At 39.7% G+C, this 21,233-nt stretch overlaps 2 protein-coding genes across 2 annotated transcripts; both read left to right on the plus strand.

Annotated features, from left to right (window-relative positions):
- The first annotated feature begins 229 nt into the window (after positions 1-229).
- Positions 230-2,088, plus strand: LOC140956371 (scarecrow-like protein 23). Its single transcript, XM_073413093.1, has one exon. It carries the CDS (start codon positions 609-611, stop codon positions 2,076-2,078), a length of 1,470 nt encoding a protein of 489 aa, XP_073269194.1. The 5' UTR covers positions 230-608; the 3' UTR covers positions 2,079-2,088.
- Positions 2,089-2,576: 488 nt separating this feature from the next.
- On the plus strand, positions 2,577-20,982 carry LOC140991607 (casein kinase 1-like protein 10). The gene is made up of 14 exons (XM_073461668.1): positions 2,577-3,396; positions 3,496-3,536; positions 3,946-4,015; positions 6,426-6,574; positions 6,666-6,761; positions 7,397-7,467; positions 7,948-8,009; positions 8,110-8,173; positions 8,273-8,357; positions 8,804-8,930; positions 9,080-9,153; positions 9,232-9,289; positions 9,404-9,534; positions 20,557-20,982. Exons 1-14 carry the CDS (start codon positions 3,321-3,323, stop codon positions 20,800-20,802), a joined length of 1,350 nt encoding a protein of 449 aa, XP_073317769.1. The 5' UTR covers positions 2,577-3,320; the 3' UTR covers positions 20,803-20,982.
- Positions 20,983-21,233: the final 251 nt, after the last annotated feature.

The raw sequence follows: 21,233 nt of genomic DNA on the forward strand, positions 1-21,233 counted from the left end.
TATATATAGACACACACACACACACCGGATTTGTTATTTAGAAGTAGAACTTGGGTAATGATGATGATACAACTTGTAACATTACTCATTTGTTGTATGTGTTTTGAGTGTTTCTCCTCCCCTAAGCTCCCTAGTCTTTCTGTTTATTTCAAGTAATAACACACACACATATATATTATAAAACTTATCGATCGGATAAAATAAGATTTTGGAACATAAAATCACTGTTAAACTGACGTGTTCTTGGCCATTAGCCATTGGCTTCATCTGCCTGTCTTACTATGCCGGCCGAGCCTTGTGGGGAGGGAATATAATAACAGATGAAACTCAACTTAATCCTGCTTCAACACTTGTATTTCCAACCATTTTTCGCCGCTTTGTTTTTAACTCTTCTTGATGGATACGTTGTGACATATAAAGATTATCGAAAATTCACGCATAAAGATCTTTGTCGACCCTACAGATTCATCTCGAGCTCTACAAATACTGGCCTGCACATCCATTTGCAGCCTCCCCAGTGCAGTGTCTTTTTTATCCAGTAATAATTCCCTTGAAATATAAAAGATCAATCTCTCAAAAAAAATATATAAAAGATCAAATTACGTGTTATGCTGATAGGAGGGTTAGATAATTTTGCTCAAGTCATGCAGCCTCAGGAACATATAATATGCCCCAATTATGGAATATCTGGGAAGAACTCTGCTAAGAATTTGGAGAGAAATGAACTTTCTCAATGGGTGGAACATGTCACTAAGCAACTGATAGAAGACTTGCCTGAAACTGAAGTTGAAACTGGGGAGGAAATTACGGGTGTGGCAGCGTTTTTGGATGATTTACGGCCTCAAAAAATGGCCCGGAAAGATTCCAGGGAGAGCCCGGGATCTGTACCGAGTCATACGCATCATAGATGGAGTAATGATCATCGGATAGGTGATGGACAAAATAGTTTCAATCTTGAAAGTGATCGATCATGTGAAGAACCTGGCCTAAACTTGCTGTCGCTTCTTTTAGAGTGTGCTGTTGCTATATCCGTGGATAATCTCGGTGAGGCCCACAGAATGTTACTTGAACTTTCACAGATGGCTTCTCCCCATGGCGCTTCGTGTGCAGAACGAGTTGTTGCGTATTTCGCAACAGCTATGTCTAGCAGAGTGATCAACTCCTGGCTTGGAGTCTGCTCACCCCTGATCAATCACAAGACCGTGAATTCTGCCTTCCAAGTATTTAACAACGTGGCCCCGTTTATAAAATTCGCGCATTTTACATCAAACCAGGCTATCTTGGAAGCGCTCCATTGCCATGAGACGGTTCACATAATCGATCTTGATATTATGCAGGGCTTGCAATGGCCAGCCTTGTTTCACATTCTAGCCACTCGGGCTGAGGGCCCGCCTCAGGTCCGAATGACTGGGCTGGGGAACTCAATGGAGCAGTTGGTCGAGACTGGTAAGAATCTCTCCAATTTCGCAAGACGTCTTGGAATATATTTTGAGTTCGTTTCAGTAGACAAGAAGTTTGGAGACATGGTAGACATATCCAGGCTCAAAATCAGGAGAGGTGAAGCATTAGCAGTACACTGGCTGCAGCACTCGTTATACGATGCAACCGGACCTGATTGGAACACGATGAGGCTCCTCCACGGTCTTGGCCCGAAAATCATCACATTAGTAGAGCAAGAAATTGCTCACGAGGGCTCATTTCTAGACAGGTTTGTGAGCTCCCTCCACTACTACTCAACCATATTTGATTCTTTGGGAGCTTTCTTGCCTGGAGACGATCCGGCCCGACATCAAGTGGAGCATTGCCTGTTACAGAGGGAGATCAACAACGTGCTGGCGGTCGGTGGCCCAGCCAGGAGCGGGGAAGACAAGTTTCGGCTATGGAGGAGTGAGCTTTTGAAGACCGGGTTCGTGCAAATACCGATGAGTACAAACTCAATGGCCCAAGCACAGCTGATACTCAACATGTTCCCACCTGCTCATGGGTACAGTCTTGTGCAGGGAGACGGAATATTAAGATTAGGGTGGAAGGAAATTAGCTTGTACACTGCCAGTGCTTGGACTTCATTACATCCTTAAATTAAGTTCATCGTTATATTTGTGATTAGTCCTGACATTAATGATATTCTTTAGGTTTAAATGATGGATTTGCATGGGTGATTAAAACATATCCATACGTAATAGTGGATTATGATATTTTTCAAATTCTTTATCAAATAATAGTTGTTAATGTAAAAAAAAAAATTGGTTGATTTTGAGAATTAATTGACATTTATGTGGGGAATCTCTGCAATTCATAACAGTTCATGGAGTGCAAATAACACTGTTTAAATATGACATCTTATAATAACCAACTTTAATATCTAAAATATAATTAAATTTTTTCCCTTAAATCGGTTCATATACCACTCTTATTTTCATATGAAAAACATTATATATATATATATATATATATATACAATAACAATTTTCCTCTCTTTACCTAGAGGATTGTCATTGCTTTATATATTCCAACCAACCAACCGTATATTCCAAATTTGTAATAAAAACCAATCATCAAACCAAAAATAACAACTAAAAGAAAAAATTTTGTGATGTCTAATCAATCATCAATCTTTTTCTTCTCTCCCCCAATCCAATTCGCTTCTTACTGTCACCAAATTCATTTGATTATCTCCTGGAATTCTTTCTTTCCTTTTTCACCTCCAATCCCTTAAATATTGGTCGTTTGTCTGTTCTTTACAAATCGTCATCACCGTTTCTTGATCTACAAGAAACTTAGCGTTTTCTTTGTTTTGGTGGTCGAGGATTGGTGATGACTATGTGAATTTGGATTTCTTATCTGGGTTTGTGTTCTTTAAGGATGTAGTTCGATCAAGGGGGGAAGCTTGTTTCTTGAATACTCTTGTTTCTGGATCCACTTTGGACCCTTGATGAAAAGGAGAAGTTTTTCAAACTTTTGAACCATCTTACTTGATTTGATCATCGGCTATCGTTGATGAATCTGTGAATTTGTGGGTTTTTGTTTAGGGTTTTCATTCGTTCAAGGATGAAGTTGTGACCTGTGGGAAAGCGAAGAAACTGCTTGTTTCTTTTTTTTTTTTTTTTAATTTTATCGATATCTCTGTCTCTAATTTCTGCATCCACTGCCTTAGCTTTGTCTCTCCATTTTCTTGCATTATTTTGGAGGATTCTGCTTATTTTATGCTTGCGTTTGAATAGTTATGTCTTTGAAATACCCGATCAAGGTTAAAATTGGAGTAAATTCTTTGAGATAAATTTATTGTTGGTAATTGGGATTTATCATTTGAATCAATTCCCATGGGCCATGTTGTGGGTGGAAAATTTAAGCTTGGGAGGAAAATTGGCAGTGGTTCATTTGGTGAACTTTATTCAGGTAGTTAATTCTTCTGACAAAAGTGAACTTTATGTGGTCACTTGATTTTGTGTTTCTTATCTATAAATTGTAACGATTTTGTTTCCATAATTATTCTAGGTGTTAACATACAAAATGGAGAAGAAGTAGCTGTCAAGCTGGTATGTCTTTTGATTTTTTTTTGCTTTCCTCCTTTTGACCATTCTCTTTGTCAGATCAAATTTGAAGCAAATCAATTACATGGAATAGTGAATATCACTGTATTAATGGCATCCGTAAAGATTTAATAATCATTAAACATTAACTTGTGTGATTTGACATTATGAAACCAACTTATAACAAATTTTCATTTGCATCAATGAATTTCTGAGATCGTATGAAGGCTCTTTCCCTAATGATTTGTTATTCTCTCCATCACTTAAGTTCATCCAGAGCTTGTTTTAATTCCTGTCAGTATTATGTTGAGAAGCTGCAAGTTCTAAGGATAAAACATGACAGTATACATACTTCTTTATTAAAATATGGATTGCTATTATAATATGTTCTTTTTTGGTAATACCATGTTGCCAGGAATCTTTGAAGACGAAGCATCCTCAGCTTCACTATGAGTCCAAAATTTATATGCTTCTACAAGGAGGAAGTAGGGTTTTTTCTCTCTCACTCTATCTCACACACAGAGATTTCAAGCATGATGTTAGTTAAGTTGGCTAAGATGCATTCTAGGAGACCATAATATTTGGTTTAATGATGTTCTGCAACATTGTTGTGTCATTCTTGCAGTTTTCACATATTTTAGTAACTTAATATGTTTTGGCTGGTTTTTTTACTATTTTTAAAAAGAAACTAATTATCGGAATAAGGTAAAATGTTGGGTGACGTGAAAAATACTGTAAAACGTCACATAGGATGGGGAACAATGCACGCCCACCATCCTGAATGGTGGACCATGCAGTACATGCAGGGTCTGCCTTTATCAATGGCAGACCTTGTGGGTTATAATGTTTTAAAAAGACTTGACCGGTCCAAGTCATATTAAAGGAAAAGCGAAGGATGCAGTTCTGCCATTGCCATAGGCAAACGCGACATGCTCAGTTTTGACCGGTGATTTTTGATCGGTCAACAATAAAAAATAAATGCTAATGTTTTTTAAAAAATATTTGCCCATCAATATAGGCTTCGAATTGTTGCTTGATAATAGGTTTCAAGCATATTTTCTCACCAAATTCAGTTCTATATTTTTTACATGATCAATATCTATCAATTCATCAATAATGGGACAAGAAGTAACCATTTGATTAAACATAACCAGGAGACATTATAGAAACATTACAAAATGCTGGAGCAGTAATCTAGAAATGCGTTCCAGTTCCACACTAACGTTACTTGCGTTGGTGTTTCCCTCTACATTGTATGGATTGAACATTTGCATTTTAAACTTGTATACTCTACCCAAAACTCATACCAATATCCCAACCATAATTTTTCACCTCCATGTTATCCAGTCTACCCATCCATTGTGCATCTGAATATACAAGACAAGGGATAGGTGATGACCTATAGCTCGGATACATATCATGGACATGTCATCTGTAGTTTTCATTTAGTAGATTTGTAAAACTTGACAGATTTGTACAGTATGGAGTGATTACCTTAGTCGTCAAACACATCATGACACTATCCTAACTGAACGTGCATACTTAACACACGTCCACGTGATGGTCCAGCGGAGTCAAACCCACCTGACAACCCGACTTATCAAATCCACTCGAAATGCTAGCTGTCACATAAAGACCTAGCCATGTCAAACCCACCTGAAGACCTATGTAAATCCGACTTCTACGTTAGGCGATATAAACCGTTTAGTGATTTGCGGTACAAGTGTATATAGTCATTGTCTCTATGCCTCAAATTGTGATGTGGTAACACCTAGGGCAATATAAATAAACCTATTCACCCACGTAAGAATTTTTCTTGTTGGTGCAAGGCCAAATTACAGTTTATGTGACCTATTCAGAATCTAACAGTTCAGAATCTAATCATCGTCAATTTTCAATCTTTTTTTGAATTTGAGTTGTTCCATAACGTCAAAATATTTATTTTATTTGTACGATATATATCTCACTTTTTTCATTTTTTTATTCATCATTTTTTCCTTTTCCTTTCTTTCTTTTTTCCCGAGAGTGATTGTAGTATGTAACTTCGATATAACGTTGACTTTGATCTTCAAACATCTTGAATCAAGGTTAAGGTTTTCCTTCAGGATATATCCGATTTTTTTCGAAATAAGAAATCAAGAGCCGAAAAATAGACAACTTTTCTAAAGATCAATAAAGACTCAAAAATTGTTTTCTCAATCTTCTCCACTCACTAACAAAAATATGTGTAAATTTAAAATTTTAGATGCTCCTACAAGAGATATCTATTGGTCGTATACTTTAAAAATTGAATCTTACCACATTGGTTAATCGCTCAAAGAAATTTAAAAAACTTTTATAATGATCAAGGTATAAATTAATTTTAATCTAATAAAAATTTGAACATCTCCAGATAGAGCAATACTGTTTCCAAACTAAACCATTCAAATATGTTTCTCCAGATAGAGCAAAACTGTTTCCAATCTAAACTTTTTAAATATGAAATGTACGATATTTCTGCAATTACCAAGATACAAGTAACAAGCATTGTGTTTATTGCATTTTTTTTCTTTAGATTTTTTATTTTGAAAATCACTTAAATTGATTCTCCCCCCAACCAATCTAAAGGCGCAGTTTTAGTAAACTTCCGATTTCCCACTGAAGGAGCCAGTTTTCAAATTTCTTATGGTGGGGACTGTTTTGGGGTTAAAGAGGGTGAGACTGTTGCTGCAATCTTTTTAGCTTTCATGAGAATTGGAAGTTCTGCTCTTCTTCGTCATTTGTTTCCTATGAGTTAGAAATGATACTTTTCACTGCTTGAAAATATAAGTTTTAAGTTGCAGGATGAATGTTATCTCAAAATGAAGTTGATTGCATATGAATTTAATTTTATTCTATTTTTACTGTTATATGTAGCTGGTGTTCCCAACGTGAAATGGTTTGGTGTTGAGGGTGAATTTAATGTTATGGCCATTGACCTTCTTGGACCAAGTCTCGAAGATCTCTTTAACTATTGTAATAGGAAATTCTCCTTGAAAACAGTATTAATGCTAGCTGATCAATTGGTGAGCAATTGGGATTTTTTAAGTCAACGATTAAGGTTATGATTGTAAATACAACCAGTAGTAATTATAACATTCTATGATATACATTCAGATTAATAGAGTTGAATACATGCATTCTAGAGGATTTCTTCACCGTGATATAAAGCCTGACAATTTTTTGATGGGCTTGGGGCGCAAAGCGAATCAGGTATGCTGCTCTATCATTCTCAGGGTTCACACTTGTGCTTGGATTCAATTCTTATTATAGAAACATTCCTGTTCGAATTGATGAGATTGTCTTTCAAATTTCTGGGTTTCGATTTCTTTCTTCTGTGATGTGGAAAAGTTCGTTAACCTTTTGGTAGAGTGTTACATTTTTGTTTTAATAAAAAATTCTTTAGAATATAATGCCACGTGATGTTTTTTCTTCTAGCAGAGTTTGACTGTTGTTCCACTGCTCAATGCGTTGTTTTTCGTCTATTTGAAATATCAGACTTGATTGAAAATGTTGAAAATGACCATTCATGACATGTGTGAAACCGAGAGAAAGATACTGGATCTTAGAGATACTTTCCAACAGCAACTGGCTAGTTGTATTATGTTGTTGAGGCGAAATTTCTTTTATGTACACTGTGTATTAAGGATATTAAATTTTTGTTTCTTTGCTAGGTGTTTTCATGTTTATTTCATTTTTAGAATTATTAACAGCTATACTTTTTCTCATTATTCAATTGAAACTCTTTGACATGTAACCTTTTGGATTTAAAATGTAATTGTTTTAATGGATGCTTTTTTTCATGGTTTTAGTATCAGTTTCAGTGATGCTTGAAGTATTTATTGCAGGTTTATGTTATTGACTTTGGTCTTGCCAAAAAATATAGGGATCTCCAAACCCATAAGCATATACCATACAGGTACTTTTCCTATGTTGTGTTTGTGGTTTAGAAAAAGATACAGAATGTTTCGTTGACTTTCTTGGGTTGAACTGATTTTCATTTGTTGCATCAATAATCTAAAGATGTGAAAGAATGCAGTTAGGGGTTTATGAAAGCATCTACAGCTAGCTGCTTCGATGGCTTTCTAAAATTAAGGTTTTGGTCTTTAAGCACGACTGCATGAGTAAACTATTCAAATTTGTTTACAAAATGGACTTTTTGCTGTTAAGCTAGAAATATGATGCCATGTGTATACGATCTAATCTTTGTTGTTATCAAGGTGACTTTTGAAGTAATAATGTTCGGTCGGTATCTGCTATTTAATCAAGGATCCCTATATGATCGAAATATCAGAAATGTATCAGTTTTCCTCTCTTATAATTTGGATACCTCTCAGTTTAGTTTAGCTTGGGCCTTGGACACACAAACATTTAGGAACTTTTTGACATAATGTTTCAGGGAAAACAAGAATCTCACCGGCACTGCCCGATATGCCAGTGTCAATACACACCTTGGAGTTGGTAATGATGTTATCATATTACTGTCTTTATATCCTTTTGAGTAGGGGGGGCTCTTGGAGGATGTTGCAATATAATTTCCTATGACGTGTTTTTTTGGCAGAACAAAGCAGAAGAGATGATTTGGAATCTCTTGGTTATGTCCTTATGTATTTTCTGAGAGGAAGGTTGGTTAGATATTTTGGATTTGAACCATGTATAGTTCCTGTTTTTTCTACCTTGCCTTGGATCATCATATCTCATACCAACTGAAGGATTTTTTCCAGCCTTCCATGGCAGGGCCTTAAAGCTGACACCAAAAAGCAGAAATATGACAAGATAAGTGAAAAGAAAATGTTGACTCCTATAGAGGTACAAATATGTAAACCGTTTACATTTTTTATCTGTATTGTTTTCCGAACTGTACTCAAAAGTTGAAAACTTAAGAATAGCAGATTCCTGGCTCAGTTTGTTTGCATGACCTGTCTTTCCTTGAATCTGACTCGTGCTAAGATACACTTGAACTCAGGCTGAGGTAGACGAGTTAATTTCACCACCTCAGCAGTTTGTTGATGGACATGAACTAACTTGATAAGTGGATTCATGTGTAATATGATGAAAATTTGTCTCCAGCCTGTTTTTATTGACTGAGTTTTCAAGGAAGAAATTTTGGTTTACCTTGCTAATATTTTCCCTCAACCCCAAATGCGATCAGGTCCGAGTTCTTATTTTCGACAAACATGTCCTTATCGGGTTTGTTCGATGGTTTATTTGGAGGTTGAGTCATCAGTAGCTAACATGATCTACAATCATTACAGGTACTGTGCAAATTGTATCCTTCAGAGTTTTTATCATATTTTCATTATTGCCGGTCATTAAGATTTGAAGACAAACCAGACTATTCTTATTTGAAAAGGCTTTTCCGGGACTTATTTATTCGTGAAGGTGATGAGAACTGTAACCAATATTCTTTTTTACATAGTTTCTAATTTGTCTGCTCTCCTGCTATTTCTTGGTATTCAATATGTTTAATATGCTCTTCATCTGCGAAGTACCAACTCAAGAATTTGCATTTTCACATTTAAAACATGTAGGTTACCTGTTCGACTATGTGTTTGATTGGACTATATTAAAATATCCTCAGATCGGTACGAGTTCCAGAGCAAGAGTGAGTGCTTGCATGTTCTTACATTTGTCGCATCTTCTTGATTATGTAAATGTTTGAAGTCATGAAATTTTCTTTCAGAATCCCTCTGGCAATGCAGTGGCCGTTCCGTCTGGTGAAAAGCTGGGAAAAACAACAGGTATATAAGTCTCTTTCACCCAAAAAGCCTAGTTATATTTCCTCATTTATTAGATGTATGAATTGTTCAAGAGGTAGTGAAGTTTATTATATGTTTATGCTGAATATGGTGCAGTGGCGCAAGATCTTCGAGATCGGTTTTCAGGTGCAGTTGAAGCTTTCTCTAGAAAGAATGCTTCGGGGTCAGCTAGACAAGCCGAACAATCCAGACACAAATCAGAAGATGTGCCTTCATCCAAGGATGTGGTATTGTTCTTTCCTCATTCTTGAATAAGAAATCATGCTCCGACAGAATTATACTGATTTGGATGAGGATCGATAGTATTTGTGTGTGCGCCTCTTTCGCATTATCGCATACCTTATGTCTACGGGAGCACGCGAGTAGGGATGGCAACGTGGCAAATATGAGATGGGTTTGGCAAATCTCAAGACCCGCCCGACAAGAAAAAATTGGACCTAAGCCCGGACCCGCCCCAAAACTCGACGAGTCCAATCCTGATTGGACACACTAACCCGTTAAGTATTTAAAATGTTTTTTTTTTTTGATGGTAAAGCTTGTAACTTTATTATGAAGTAGTAAGATCGTTAATTACAAGGTCTACCAACCAAAAAAGAAAATTCCCAGGACCCCAAACAAAAGGGGATTGAGAAGAAATAGCAAAAGAAGCAAGTTTGTGTGCAACAACATTCTCCAAACGACGAACATGACTCACATTGATTTTATGTTGTCCATCCAAGAGCCTCTTGATTTCCAAAGCAATTGCACCTGTATAACTGAAATCCTCAGCTGGGTTGGCGACTGCTTGCACCGCCAGAAGAGAATCAGTTGTGATCTCATGTATCTTGAATTCACGTTCTTGGATCACCCGTAATCCTTCTCGAATAGCTACCAATTCCCCATGGACCACCGATAATGGCTTGGGAATTTTTCTCCCAAAAGCTATCAGCATGTGTCCCTCGTGGTCTCGCACTATCCCACCGATTGAGTAATTGTCTGTAGCCTCGTTAACCGCAGCATCCACTTCAATCTGCGTTGGTCCATATGCGGTCTCTTCCAACGGCCAGATGGAATTATCAGGTTTCGCTTGTTGCCTGTATTCAGTAATCCTTGCGCTGACTGGTGATCTCGAAGCAACGTTTCACTCCATTCAACATCCAATCGATCTGTACTGAAGCCATTGTCATGTAAAAGACGAGTTCGGGCTTGCCAAACAGCCCATGTTCTCATCACAAAGATCTCAAGATTGGTTTTGTTAAGCACGTATTTCATCCGCAAGAAAATATCAATAAGGTCCAAACATTGAACTTGCTTCAGAGTCGTCATGAACACCGAAGCTTTCCAACTTCTTTTAACCACCGGACACCAGAAGATAGCACGGCAAGTGGAATCCAAATGGTGATGGCATAACTGGCAGGAACCCGAGACAGGAACATGGTGCGCCATCAGATTTGCTTGTGTCGGAATGATATTTGAGATAGCTCGCCACCAAAAAATACGGACCTTAGACGGCACTGACATTGACCAGAGAAATTTCCACCACTTTTTTGATTGGAGAACCGAACTGTGGATGAGAGGTTTATAGAACCCAATGTCGAGTTCATACCCATCTCTCACCGAATACTTCCCTTTTGCGTCGTGAATCCAATATCTCGAGTCCTTAGTCGACCCTGGTGCTCTAGGGAGCGCCAAGACATCTCGTACTTTATAGGAAGGTATAACCTTATGTAGTAGGGGTTCATTCCAGGAGCCATTCAATATAAGAGTGTTGACAGTTTCGAGGTCACCCTGGTAATCCGGACGGCGCCTTAGGGACTGAATTCCCGGGATCCAGTGATCCTGGAATGTTGAGATTTGCTCTCCGGTACTAACCCGCCAACGAAGCCCTTCCTTCAAAAGATTCCTACTCCACAAAAGTGATCTCCAGATATACGATGGGTTTGTTCCGAGGGAAGCATGCATAATGTCCTGATGCTTGAAGTATCTTGCCTTGAGGACACGCGCCATTAAAGATTCTGGCTCACTGATTATTCTCCACAGCTGTTTTGCTAGTAGAGCTTCGTTGAAGGACTCCAGATGCCTAAATCCCATGCCACCCATACAATTTGGGACACATAATGTTTGCCAGGTTTTCCAATGCATATTCCTTTTCCCTTCCTGCATACCCACCAAAAGTTTGCACATTCTCTCTCAATTGCCGCACTGATGGCCTTCGGTAAGTGAAAGCAAGACATAGCATATGTGGGAATCGACTGGAGCACAGACTTGATTAAAGTTTCTTTGCCACCGGCTGAGAAAGTCTTATGACCCCACCCTTGCAATCTGGTAACCACTTTCTCAATTAAGTGTCTAAATTGTATCTTCTTGCTTCTCAGGGAAAAAGTCGGGAGGCCCAAATATATCTCATGCCCTTGAGTAATGGAGATGGTAAGCCTTTGTTTTATCATCTGTGTCAATGCCTCGTCTGTATTGGGGCTGAAAGATAATGAGGATTTCTCGAAGTTAATGAGCTGGCCCGAAGCTTTTTCATACAACAAGAGACACTGACGGATACCATCACACTCCTCAGTAGTTGCCTTAAAGAATATAAGGCTATCATCTGCAAAAAATAGGTGAGAGATTGGAGGGCAAGATGCAGCAATACGAATACCTGTTATCAGTTTTCGAGTTTCCCATGACTTCAGGATCGAAGACAGGCCCTGGGCACATAGAACAAACAAGAATGGAGAAAGCGGGTCACCTTGATGCAGCCCTCTCCCCGGATTCAAACTGCCAATGATCTCGCCATTAAGCGCAAAAGAGTATTTGACCGAGCGGACACACCACATCATTTTTTCAACCCATGCTTGAGCAAAACCGAGTTTCATCATAATCTGTTCCAAGAAGCTCCACTCAATTCGATCGTATGCCTTACTCATGTCAAGTTTCAAGGCCGCATATCCTTGCCTCCCTTTTTTCCTACTACGAATCCAATGCAGAGCCTCAAATCCTAGAATGATATTATCGGTTATCAAGCGTCCTGGAACAAAGGCACTTTGGAACTCGTCGACTACATTGTTCATAAGAGGACAGAGTCTATTTGTCAGGGCTCGAGCAGCAATTTTATAACACACATTACACAAGCTAATTGGCCGGAAGTCCTTCATGGTCATAGGATTTTTAATTTTTGGGATTAGAGTGACTATGGTCTCATTCCAGTCTGCGAACTGCCTCCCTCCGTTAAGAACTTCCAAGACCGCCAGGGATACTTCTCTGCCAATTTCATGCCAGTATTTTTGGAAAAAGAAAGCCAACATACCATCCGGTCCAGGAGCTTTGTCCGGGTGCATGTCAAACTGTCGAATTGTGATGTAAATTAGGGTAAAACCAATTCCCTTAATTAAGGGATTCGATTAGGTCAATGTACAGTTAATCAATATGCAGATATTTAGGAATTAGTTAGTTTCCTGAAATAGTTAGTTTCCTTTTTCTGTTATTCTAGAGTATTCTGTAAATCCCTATTTATGTAACCTTTTACTGACCAATTGGATGATTTGAACAAGGAAGAAATTATTCATGAATTATTTTTCCACATGGTATCAGAGCCCTAGGACATTGGTCTGGGTTTATTCCGCACATTCCAGCCTTCATTGCTGTCCAGTTTTTTTTCCAATCCTTCATTACTGTCTTTTCTTTCTTATTTCCCTATCCTTCACCATGTCAATCTCTGAAACTACCATCTCCAGCAGTTCGTCTCTCCCTGATGATACCACTGCTGTCCAGAAGACCGGTGACCTGCAGAATATTCGGGCCTCCAATCGACTCAACGGGAAAAATTATCTCAAGTGGTCCAAATTCATTCGCACATATCTCAAAGGCAAAGGAAGAATCAGCCATCTTTTTGGAACGGGACCACCGAGGGAGGATCCAAAGTTTGACGCTTGGGATGAAGAGGACTCTATGATCATGTCCTGGTTATGGGACTCCATGGATCCCATGATCAGTGACACATGTATGTTCTTCTCCACAGCGAAGGAAACTTTGGACTATATCCGCCGCACCTATTCAAAGACCAAGGACGCTGCTCAGGTGTATGAGATAAAGACTAAAACTGCAGCCCTCAAACAGGGTACCAAATCTGTCATTGAGTATGCTTCTCTGCTGCAAATTCTATGGCAGGAACTTGACTATTACCGAGTCTTTGAGATGAAATGCCCGGAGGATGCTGTACTATTGAAGAACTTTATTGAGAGAGACCGAATATATGATTTTTTGGCCGGATTAAACCCTGAATTTGATCAAGTAAGAATTCAGGTCCTTGGCCGAGAGGACACACCGTCCCTAGAAGAGACGATCTCACTGATTCGCTCAGAAGAAAGTCGCAGGGGTATCATGCTTGAGACACAGCACATGGATGGATCAGCACTTGCAACAAAAAGAGAGGATCTAGAGACGAATAAGGCGGCTGATATGCAAAGACCATATCCAAGCAGAGAAAATCAGTGGAAGGGGAACAAAGACAACCTATGATGTACTCATTGCAAGAAACCAAGGCACACAAGGGAAAATTGTTGGAAGCTACATGGCAAACCACCAAGCGAAGAATGGGGAGCCCGAGTAGGGAAGCCGAGACCTCAAGCGCACATGGCTGAGGATCGAACCAGGGATGAAAACTCAGCAGCAGAGGGGCTTAACCGAGAGGAGATTGAGAAGCTAAAAAATTTGCTGGGGTCCCTAGAGAAGCCCTCTGGTACATGTTCTCTCGCCCTCTCAGGTAATGGTTCATTCTCTTTTTCTGTAGATGCCTCAGGAACCCTAAATGCCAACTCTTGGATAATAGACTCTGGTGCTACTGACCATATGACACCCATATCTCAGACTTTTCACTCTTATACACCATGCCCAAGTAACAGGAAAATTATAGTGGCAAATGGCTCGGTGGCTACAGTGGCAGGCTTCGGAGACATACATATCTCCCCTATGCTTAGCCTAAAAAATGTACTTCATGTGCCAAAACTGTCCAGCAGTCTTGTCTCCATCCATAAACTCACTCGTGATCTTAAATGCCATGTTACGTTTTTCCTTTCCTATGGTGTTTTTCAGGACCTAGCTTCGGGGATGAAGATTGGACTTGCTAAGGAAAGAGGGGGCCTTTACTACCTTGAGTCTTCACCACAAGCCAGGAGCAATTTGTCCTTATCTAGTTCATCCAATAAAGATACCATTTGGCTACACCATTTGCGCCTTGGTCATCAGGACTCTAAAAGTTATGTTTCCTTATTTATTTCAAGGATTAGATATTTCGGAATTTCATTGTGACACATGTGAATTGGCAAAACATACTCGAGTATCTTTTCCTATCAGTAATAAAAGAAGTTCTTCTCCTTTCCATTTAATTCATAGTGATGTATGGGGTCCCTCTCGGATACCTAACATTTCTGGGGCCCGTTGGTTTGTCTCTTTGATTGATGATTGCACTCGTGTCACATGGATATTTCTCCTTAAACATAAATCTGAAGTTAGCACTATTATACCAAATTTCCATGCGATGATTCAAAATCAATTTGGAGTAAAAATAAAAGGGTTTAGGACAGACAATGCCACAGATTACTTCAACCAAATCCTATCACCCTATTTCCTGTCACATGGCATTATCCATGACTCATCGTGTGTTCAAACACCTCAACAAAATAGGGTGGCTGAAAGAAAAAATGGACACTTGCTAAACACTACCCGAGCACTACTTCTTCATGGAAACGTTCCTAAGACCTATTGGGAGGAAGCTGTCCTTACAGCCACACACATGATTAATAGATTTCCTTCACGAGTGCTCGACAACAAGAGTCCAGTAGAGTGCCTTAACAGCTTCTATCCTCACTTTAGAACCTCAAACGGCCTCACCCCTAGGGTATTTGGGTGCACTGCTTTTGTTCATGTCCATAACACCCAAAGAGATAAGTTGGATCCCCGAGCCATCAAATGTATGTTCCTAGGTTACTCAGCCACTAAAAAGGGGTATAAGTGCTATAATCCTTCTTCTAGAAAATTGTACATCTCTATCGATGTTACCTTCAGTGAAAATAAACCGTTCTTCTCCAAGTCCTCTTTTCAGGGGGAGAGTCCACTAGAAGATAGTCCTTGGGAATCCTTTGAACCGATCCACACTCTTGATCTTCCTCCTATACCAACCGAGCCTTCTAACCCCACAAATGTGTCATCTTCCCACAAGTTTCCTAGGTTCTCTCAGGTGTACTCAAGGAGGGAGACTGCCCCGGAACAGACTCAAGTCCAAGCTTCCAATCCAGACTCCGGAAATAAGACCACGGTAAGTCCCGAACACCCTTCTCATATTCAACAGATTGAAACACCAACCATTGGCCCAACAAATGACCTAGACCTTCCTATTGCCATCAGAAAAGATACACGGGAATGAACTAAACGACCACTATACCCATTATCTCACTATGTTTCCCTTAAAAACCTATCGCCAGCCCACAAAAAATTCATTGTCAGTTTAAACACCATTGCAATCCCTACTACTGTCTCTGAGGCATTGTCAAAAAGAGAATGGAGAGATGTTATGGGTGAAGAAATGAAAGCATTGGAAAAGAATAAAACCTGGGAGGTTGTGAATAAACCAGAGGGAAAGAACATTGTTGACTGTAAATGGATTTTTTCACTGAAATACAAGGCTGATGGATCCCTTGAGAGATACAAGGCAAGGTTGGTAGCCAAAGGGTATACTCAGACGTATGGAGTTGATTATCTGGAAACTTTTGCCCCGGTTGCCAAAATGAACACTGTGAGAATTCTTTTGTCATTAGCTGCTCACTATAGCTGGCAACTTCTGCAGTATGATGTTAAGAATGCTTTCCTCCATGGTGACTTAGATGAAGAAATCTACATGCACATCCCACCGGGTTTTGATGGAGAATCAAGCAATAAGGTGTGCAAATTAAAGAAGGCTCTTTATGGGTTAAAACAATCTCTAAGGGCATGGTTCGGGAGGTTTGCAAACTTTATGAAGGAATCTGGATACAAACAAAGCCAAGGTGATCACACCTTCTTCATTAAACACTCCTCTGCAGGGGGAGTAATGGCTCTTCTAGTCTATGTCGACGACATCATAGTAACCGGGAATAATGAAAAAGAAAAGCTCGAATTAAAGAGAAGATTGGGAAAGGAGTTTGAGATAAAAGAACTGGGCAGGTTGAAGTACTTTCTCGGTATTGAGGTGGCTTATTCTACACACGGGATTTTCATCTCTCAACAAAAATACATTACAGACCTACTTACCGAGACAGGAAAGACTGGGTGTAAACCGGCCCCTACTCCAATGGATCTGAATCACAAATTGGGAGAAGATAAAGAGGAACCAGCAGTTGATAAAAGGATGTACCAGAGGTTAGTTGGTAGACTCATATACCTCGCTCATACTCGGCCAGATATAGCCTACTCAGTCAGTGTGATCAGCCAATTCATGCATGATCCAAGAGAGTCACATCTTCAAGCTGCAAATAGGGTACTTCATTATTTGAAAGGGAACCCAGGGAAAGGGATTCTGTTCAAAAGGAACGAGAGGCTTACTATAGAAGCCTACACCGACGCTGACTATGCATGATCACTCGTAGACAGAAGGTCTACTTCGGGGTATTGTACGTTTCTAGGTGGCAACCTAGTAACATGGAGGAGTAAGAAGCAGAATGTAGTGGCCAGGTCCTTAGCCGAAGCAGAATTCAGGGCGATTGCTCAAGGGTTATGCGAAATACTATGGCTAAAGATTATTTTGGTTGATCTACGGGTCAAGGCAGAAGGTCCCATGAAACTCTACAGTGACAACAAGTCCGCAATCAACATTGCACATAATCCTATACAACACGACAGGACAAAACATATTGAGATTGACAGACACTTCATCAAAGAGAAATTGGAGAGAAAACTAGTGTGTATGTCCTATGTTCCAACCGGGTGCCAGTTGGCTGATGTTCTGACTAAGGGACTAAGCAGTTCAAGTTTTCATGGGCTCATATCCAAGCTGGGAATGAAAGACATCTAATCCTCAGCTTGAGGGGGAGTGTCGAATTGTGATGTAAATTAGGGTAAAACCAATTCCTTTAATTAAGGGATTCGATTAGGTCAATGTACAGTTAATCAATATGCAGATTTTTAGGAATTAGTTAGTTTCCTGAAATAGTTAGTTTCCTTTTTCTGTTATTCTAGAGTATTCTGTAAATCCCTATTTATGTAACCTTTTACTGACCAATTGGATGATTTGAACTAGGAAGAAATTATTCCTGAATTATTTTTCCACACAAACAAAGCTTTCCTAATCTCCTCAGTCGAGAAAGGCGCACATAAGGTCGCGTTCATGTCTTCATTCACCTTCGGCACAATGTGTTCAATGGCTTGGGACGTGACCTGGCCCGAAGGGTTTGTCGACATGAACAAGTTCGAAAAGTACTCCAGAACTATCTCAGCCATGCTGCTTTTATCTGTACACCAATCCCCATGTGAGGATACCAACCCAGAAATCAAGTTTCTAGCTCTTCGACGTGATGCACAAGCATGGAAGTACTTCGAGTTTCGATCTCCATACGCCAGCCAGTTAGCTCTACTACGCTGTTTCCAGTAAATTTCCTCCTTGGATGAGAGGAGCTCTACCTCTTTCTCTAGCCTCTGAATATCAATCGCAGAGTCTTGCCACTTGTCATGAGTTTTCAAGCTATTAAGTATGTCTCTTTTTTGTTTGATTTGTCGCGGTAGGCAACGGAACTGGTCACCTGCCCATGCCATGAGGGCTTGTTTACATTGTGAGATGCGATCTGATAGCCTAATAGAAGCATCCAACGTGCACCATCCCCTGGCAATAACATCCGAGCAATCATCCTCAGTGGCCCAGTGTGTTTCAAAGCGAAACATGGAATTACGGGGGCAAAGCTGCGAGGCTGCTACTCCAAGTTCCATGATAATTGGTCTGTGGTCGGAATGATAAAATTCTAAAGATTGGGCTCTCGCTGTGGGGTATAAAATTCTCCACTCAAAGGTTCCTACGTAACGATCAAGGCGTTCAAATATAAGATCGCCATCAGAGCGTCTGTTAACCCAAGTAAAAAATTCACCACTTCCATGTAGGTCTTGAAGGGAACATGTATCAAGGGTATCCCGAGAAGCCTGAGTCTGATGTAGAGGTCGTATATTCCCTCCCTTTTTCTCCCTATCAAAGCGAACTTCATTAAAATCTCCTCCCACTAGCCATGGTATACCCAAATATTCTGGCATCCCATGAAGTCGTAGTAAGAGATCCCATGACAGATATCTTTTACTTGACTCGGGGTTGCCATAGAAACTAGTAAATCTCCAAAATTTCTCAGAGTGTCTCACTGTGCAGTCAATGTGACCCATTGTATACGACATAATTCTTACATCAAGCGGTTCTTTCCACATGAGCATCAGACCCCCGCTTCTGCCAAGACAATTAACAATAAACATACCAGTAAATCCAAGGACATTCTTCCACCATTGGCATTGATAGTCCCTCAATTTTGTTTCAGAGAGGAATAGGAGGGACGGGTTCTTTTAAGTTCTCGGAATGCCCGCTGGTTCCCAAGCCCTCGAGCATTCCAAACTAGACAACTCATAATTGTACCCCGCTGGAGATGTATTTGCAATGTTTTCTTCTGAATCCTCAAGAGCCCTCTTCTTCGACTGCCCATCAGGGACCTGGCTCAAATTCCTGGGGACAATTGAAGTATCATTATTTAGACTACGTCGATTATAGTGTGCACCGGATATGAAGCCCTTGTCTCTAGCACGACGTTTCCACTTTTTCTGATCTTGCAAAATCAAATGATTTTCATTGCCCAAAGAATTGCACAGTACGTCCTGGCCAACCTCATTCATCTGTGCCTCATTTTCTTGCTGATCTAGAATCGTTTCAGGTTGAGGTTGAGAAGCATGTTGGTCGAGTAAGCCTAAATTTTTTAGCTCTAAAGCCATCTCCACACCCCCAGCAGCCGAATTACTGCCCCCTCTTGATTGAATCCCCACCGGCATGATATTATCAATTACCACCTTCTCAGAATGTAAAACAAGGCCCACGGAATCGCTGCCCTCCTGTTCCTCTTCTTCTTTGGAGCGGCTGGTGTGAGACAGATTCCTGTAGCTGCCAGATGATTTCGTTGGGGAGGCCTGCCTCGGCTTTGTGGAACTCATTCCTCGGGGGTTCGCTTTAAGCCAAGCACCATAACATAACTTGCCGTCCTCCACAGACTCCATGTCACAATCACGAAAGGTGTGCCCGATACGGCCACAACGATAGCAAAAGTCTGGCAATCGTTCATAGGCCAATACCACAAAGACTTCACCCTCTTCCCTGTTCATAGAAAGTCAAAAATTAATACATTTATCAAATCCAATCAATACCAGTTTGATAATAATTTAACAAGGAACAACAATATTGTGAATTAAGGCAGGGATTAGAACATTTATTATTTATATAATATACTATAAGATATAAATATATTATTTTAAAAGTATATACCAGATTCAGTTAAAACTCTCTGTCCCAGGTTGGGGTCTAGACCCGTCAACCGAGTTTAGATCCGCCCTGCACCCAGTTTGATTGGTTTAGACCCGTCCGTTCGGGGCGGGTTTAACAAACTTGGCTCGTTGTCATCCACACGAGCCAAGTCAAGCTTGGTTAGTGATTTATTTGAAATTGATCGACTCAAGTTAAGCTTGGTTAGTGATTTATTTGAAATTGATTCGACTCAAGTTGAATATCTTGTATGCAATTGTTGTACTGGGACCTCACCAAGTATTAGTCTCAAGCAACTCGAGCCCAAGTTTAAATTTTTTTGAGAACTTGAAATCGACTAGAATGTTTTTGAAGGCTTTTTTTATTGTTCTTTAGGTATAGTGATAATAATTTGAAAATTTTGCTTGCTTTCCATGTAGTTGAACTCAATAACATGGAGTTGCCCAAAGTGTCGATATCAAATTGCATCCAACACTCTAGTGAAAATTTTAAAACACAAATTCTTTATAAATTCAGGCATAAAGACCCTCGTAAACTGGGAACATTTGCTTGGTTTAAAAATATAGGGTTTTGAAAAGAACATTGTGAGTGGCTCCAGGGCACTCTCCACGTGAAAAATACATAGATAGAGCCATCCTCATTGAACCATATTACTTGGAATTCTTGAAAGTATCGCATCGTATTGGGCCTCTATTTGTATGCTTGAATTTTGTATTTGAAAAGGGAGTTATTGTTATTATTCAATCATCTGCAGCAGCCCGATTCAGAAAAAGGACGTACTTCTCGAAATGGTAACTCTACAAAAAGGGCAGCCATTTTGACCAGCAGACCAAGTTCTTCTTCTGGTGAGGCAACTAATGGCCGATCGAGTAGACTGATGTCGAGTAGTGGCCGTCTGCCTACAACACAAAGAAGTGGTGTCGAACCCAAGACATCATCATTCTTAAGAGCTGCTAAAGACCCTCTTCGCAGCTTCGACTTTCTCTCAATCAGGAAGTAACTCTGCCTTTATAGGTGTTCTTCCATTTTTAAAATGTTAATATGCCGAAGAAAAGAAAAATCCACTTCCATCTTTTTCAAGTAAATGGTGTTGTACAAGTTTTCCCCTTGCAAAGGTAATTCTTGTTACCGTTTCTATTGTGTGATCCTCCCATGCGGATGGGACGCATGTGTTAAATCATTTCTGATTATATGACAAGGTCGTGCACATACATATTCAAAACGAGTCGTCATTGAAAAAATAATTTGTAGACATGTAGAAATAATTTGTAGACATGTAGAAAGCATGTAATTCAGCTCAAATGCACACACATAAAAGCAAACGTCTAAATTTTAAAATATTACTTCTTGGAGCATTTTTATAAAATACGTCTCAACTTACGTTTTGCACCAACATTCCAAAGACCAACGCACCCTGCACCAACATTCCAA

This window comes from Primulina huaijiensis, chromosome 13 (genome assembly GCF_012295235.1).
Source record: "Primulina huaijiensis isolate GDHJ02 chromosome 13, ASM1229523v2, whole genome shotgun sequence".
Lineage (NCBI taxonomy): Eukaryota > Viridiplantae > Streptophyta > Magnoliopsida > Lamiales > Gesneriaceae > Primulina > Primulina huaijiensis.

Excerpts from the sequence above, each read along its gene's own strand:
- LOC140991607 (XM_073461668.1), top strand. The coding sequence starts at position 3,321 with ATGGGCCATGTTGTGGGTGGAAAATTTAAGCTTGGGAGGAAAATTGGC. Across the intron at positions 3,397-3,495 it reads ATTTGGTGAACTTTATTCAG|GTGTTAACATACAAAATGGA; the intron begins GTAGTTAATTCT and ends TAATTATTCTAG. Across the intron at positions 6,575-6,665 it reads TAATGCTAGCTGATCAATTG|ATTAATAGAGTTGAATACAT; the intron begins GTGAGCAATTGG and ends ATATACATTCAG.
- LOC140956371 (XM_073413093.1), top strand. The coding sequence starts at position 609 with ATGCTGATAGGAGGGTTAGATAATTTTGCTCAAGTCATGCAGCCTCAG.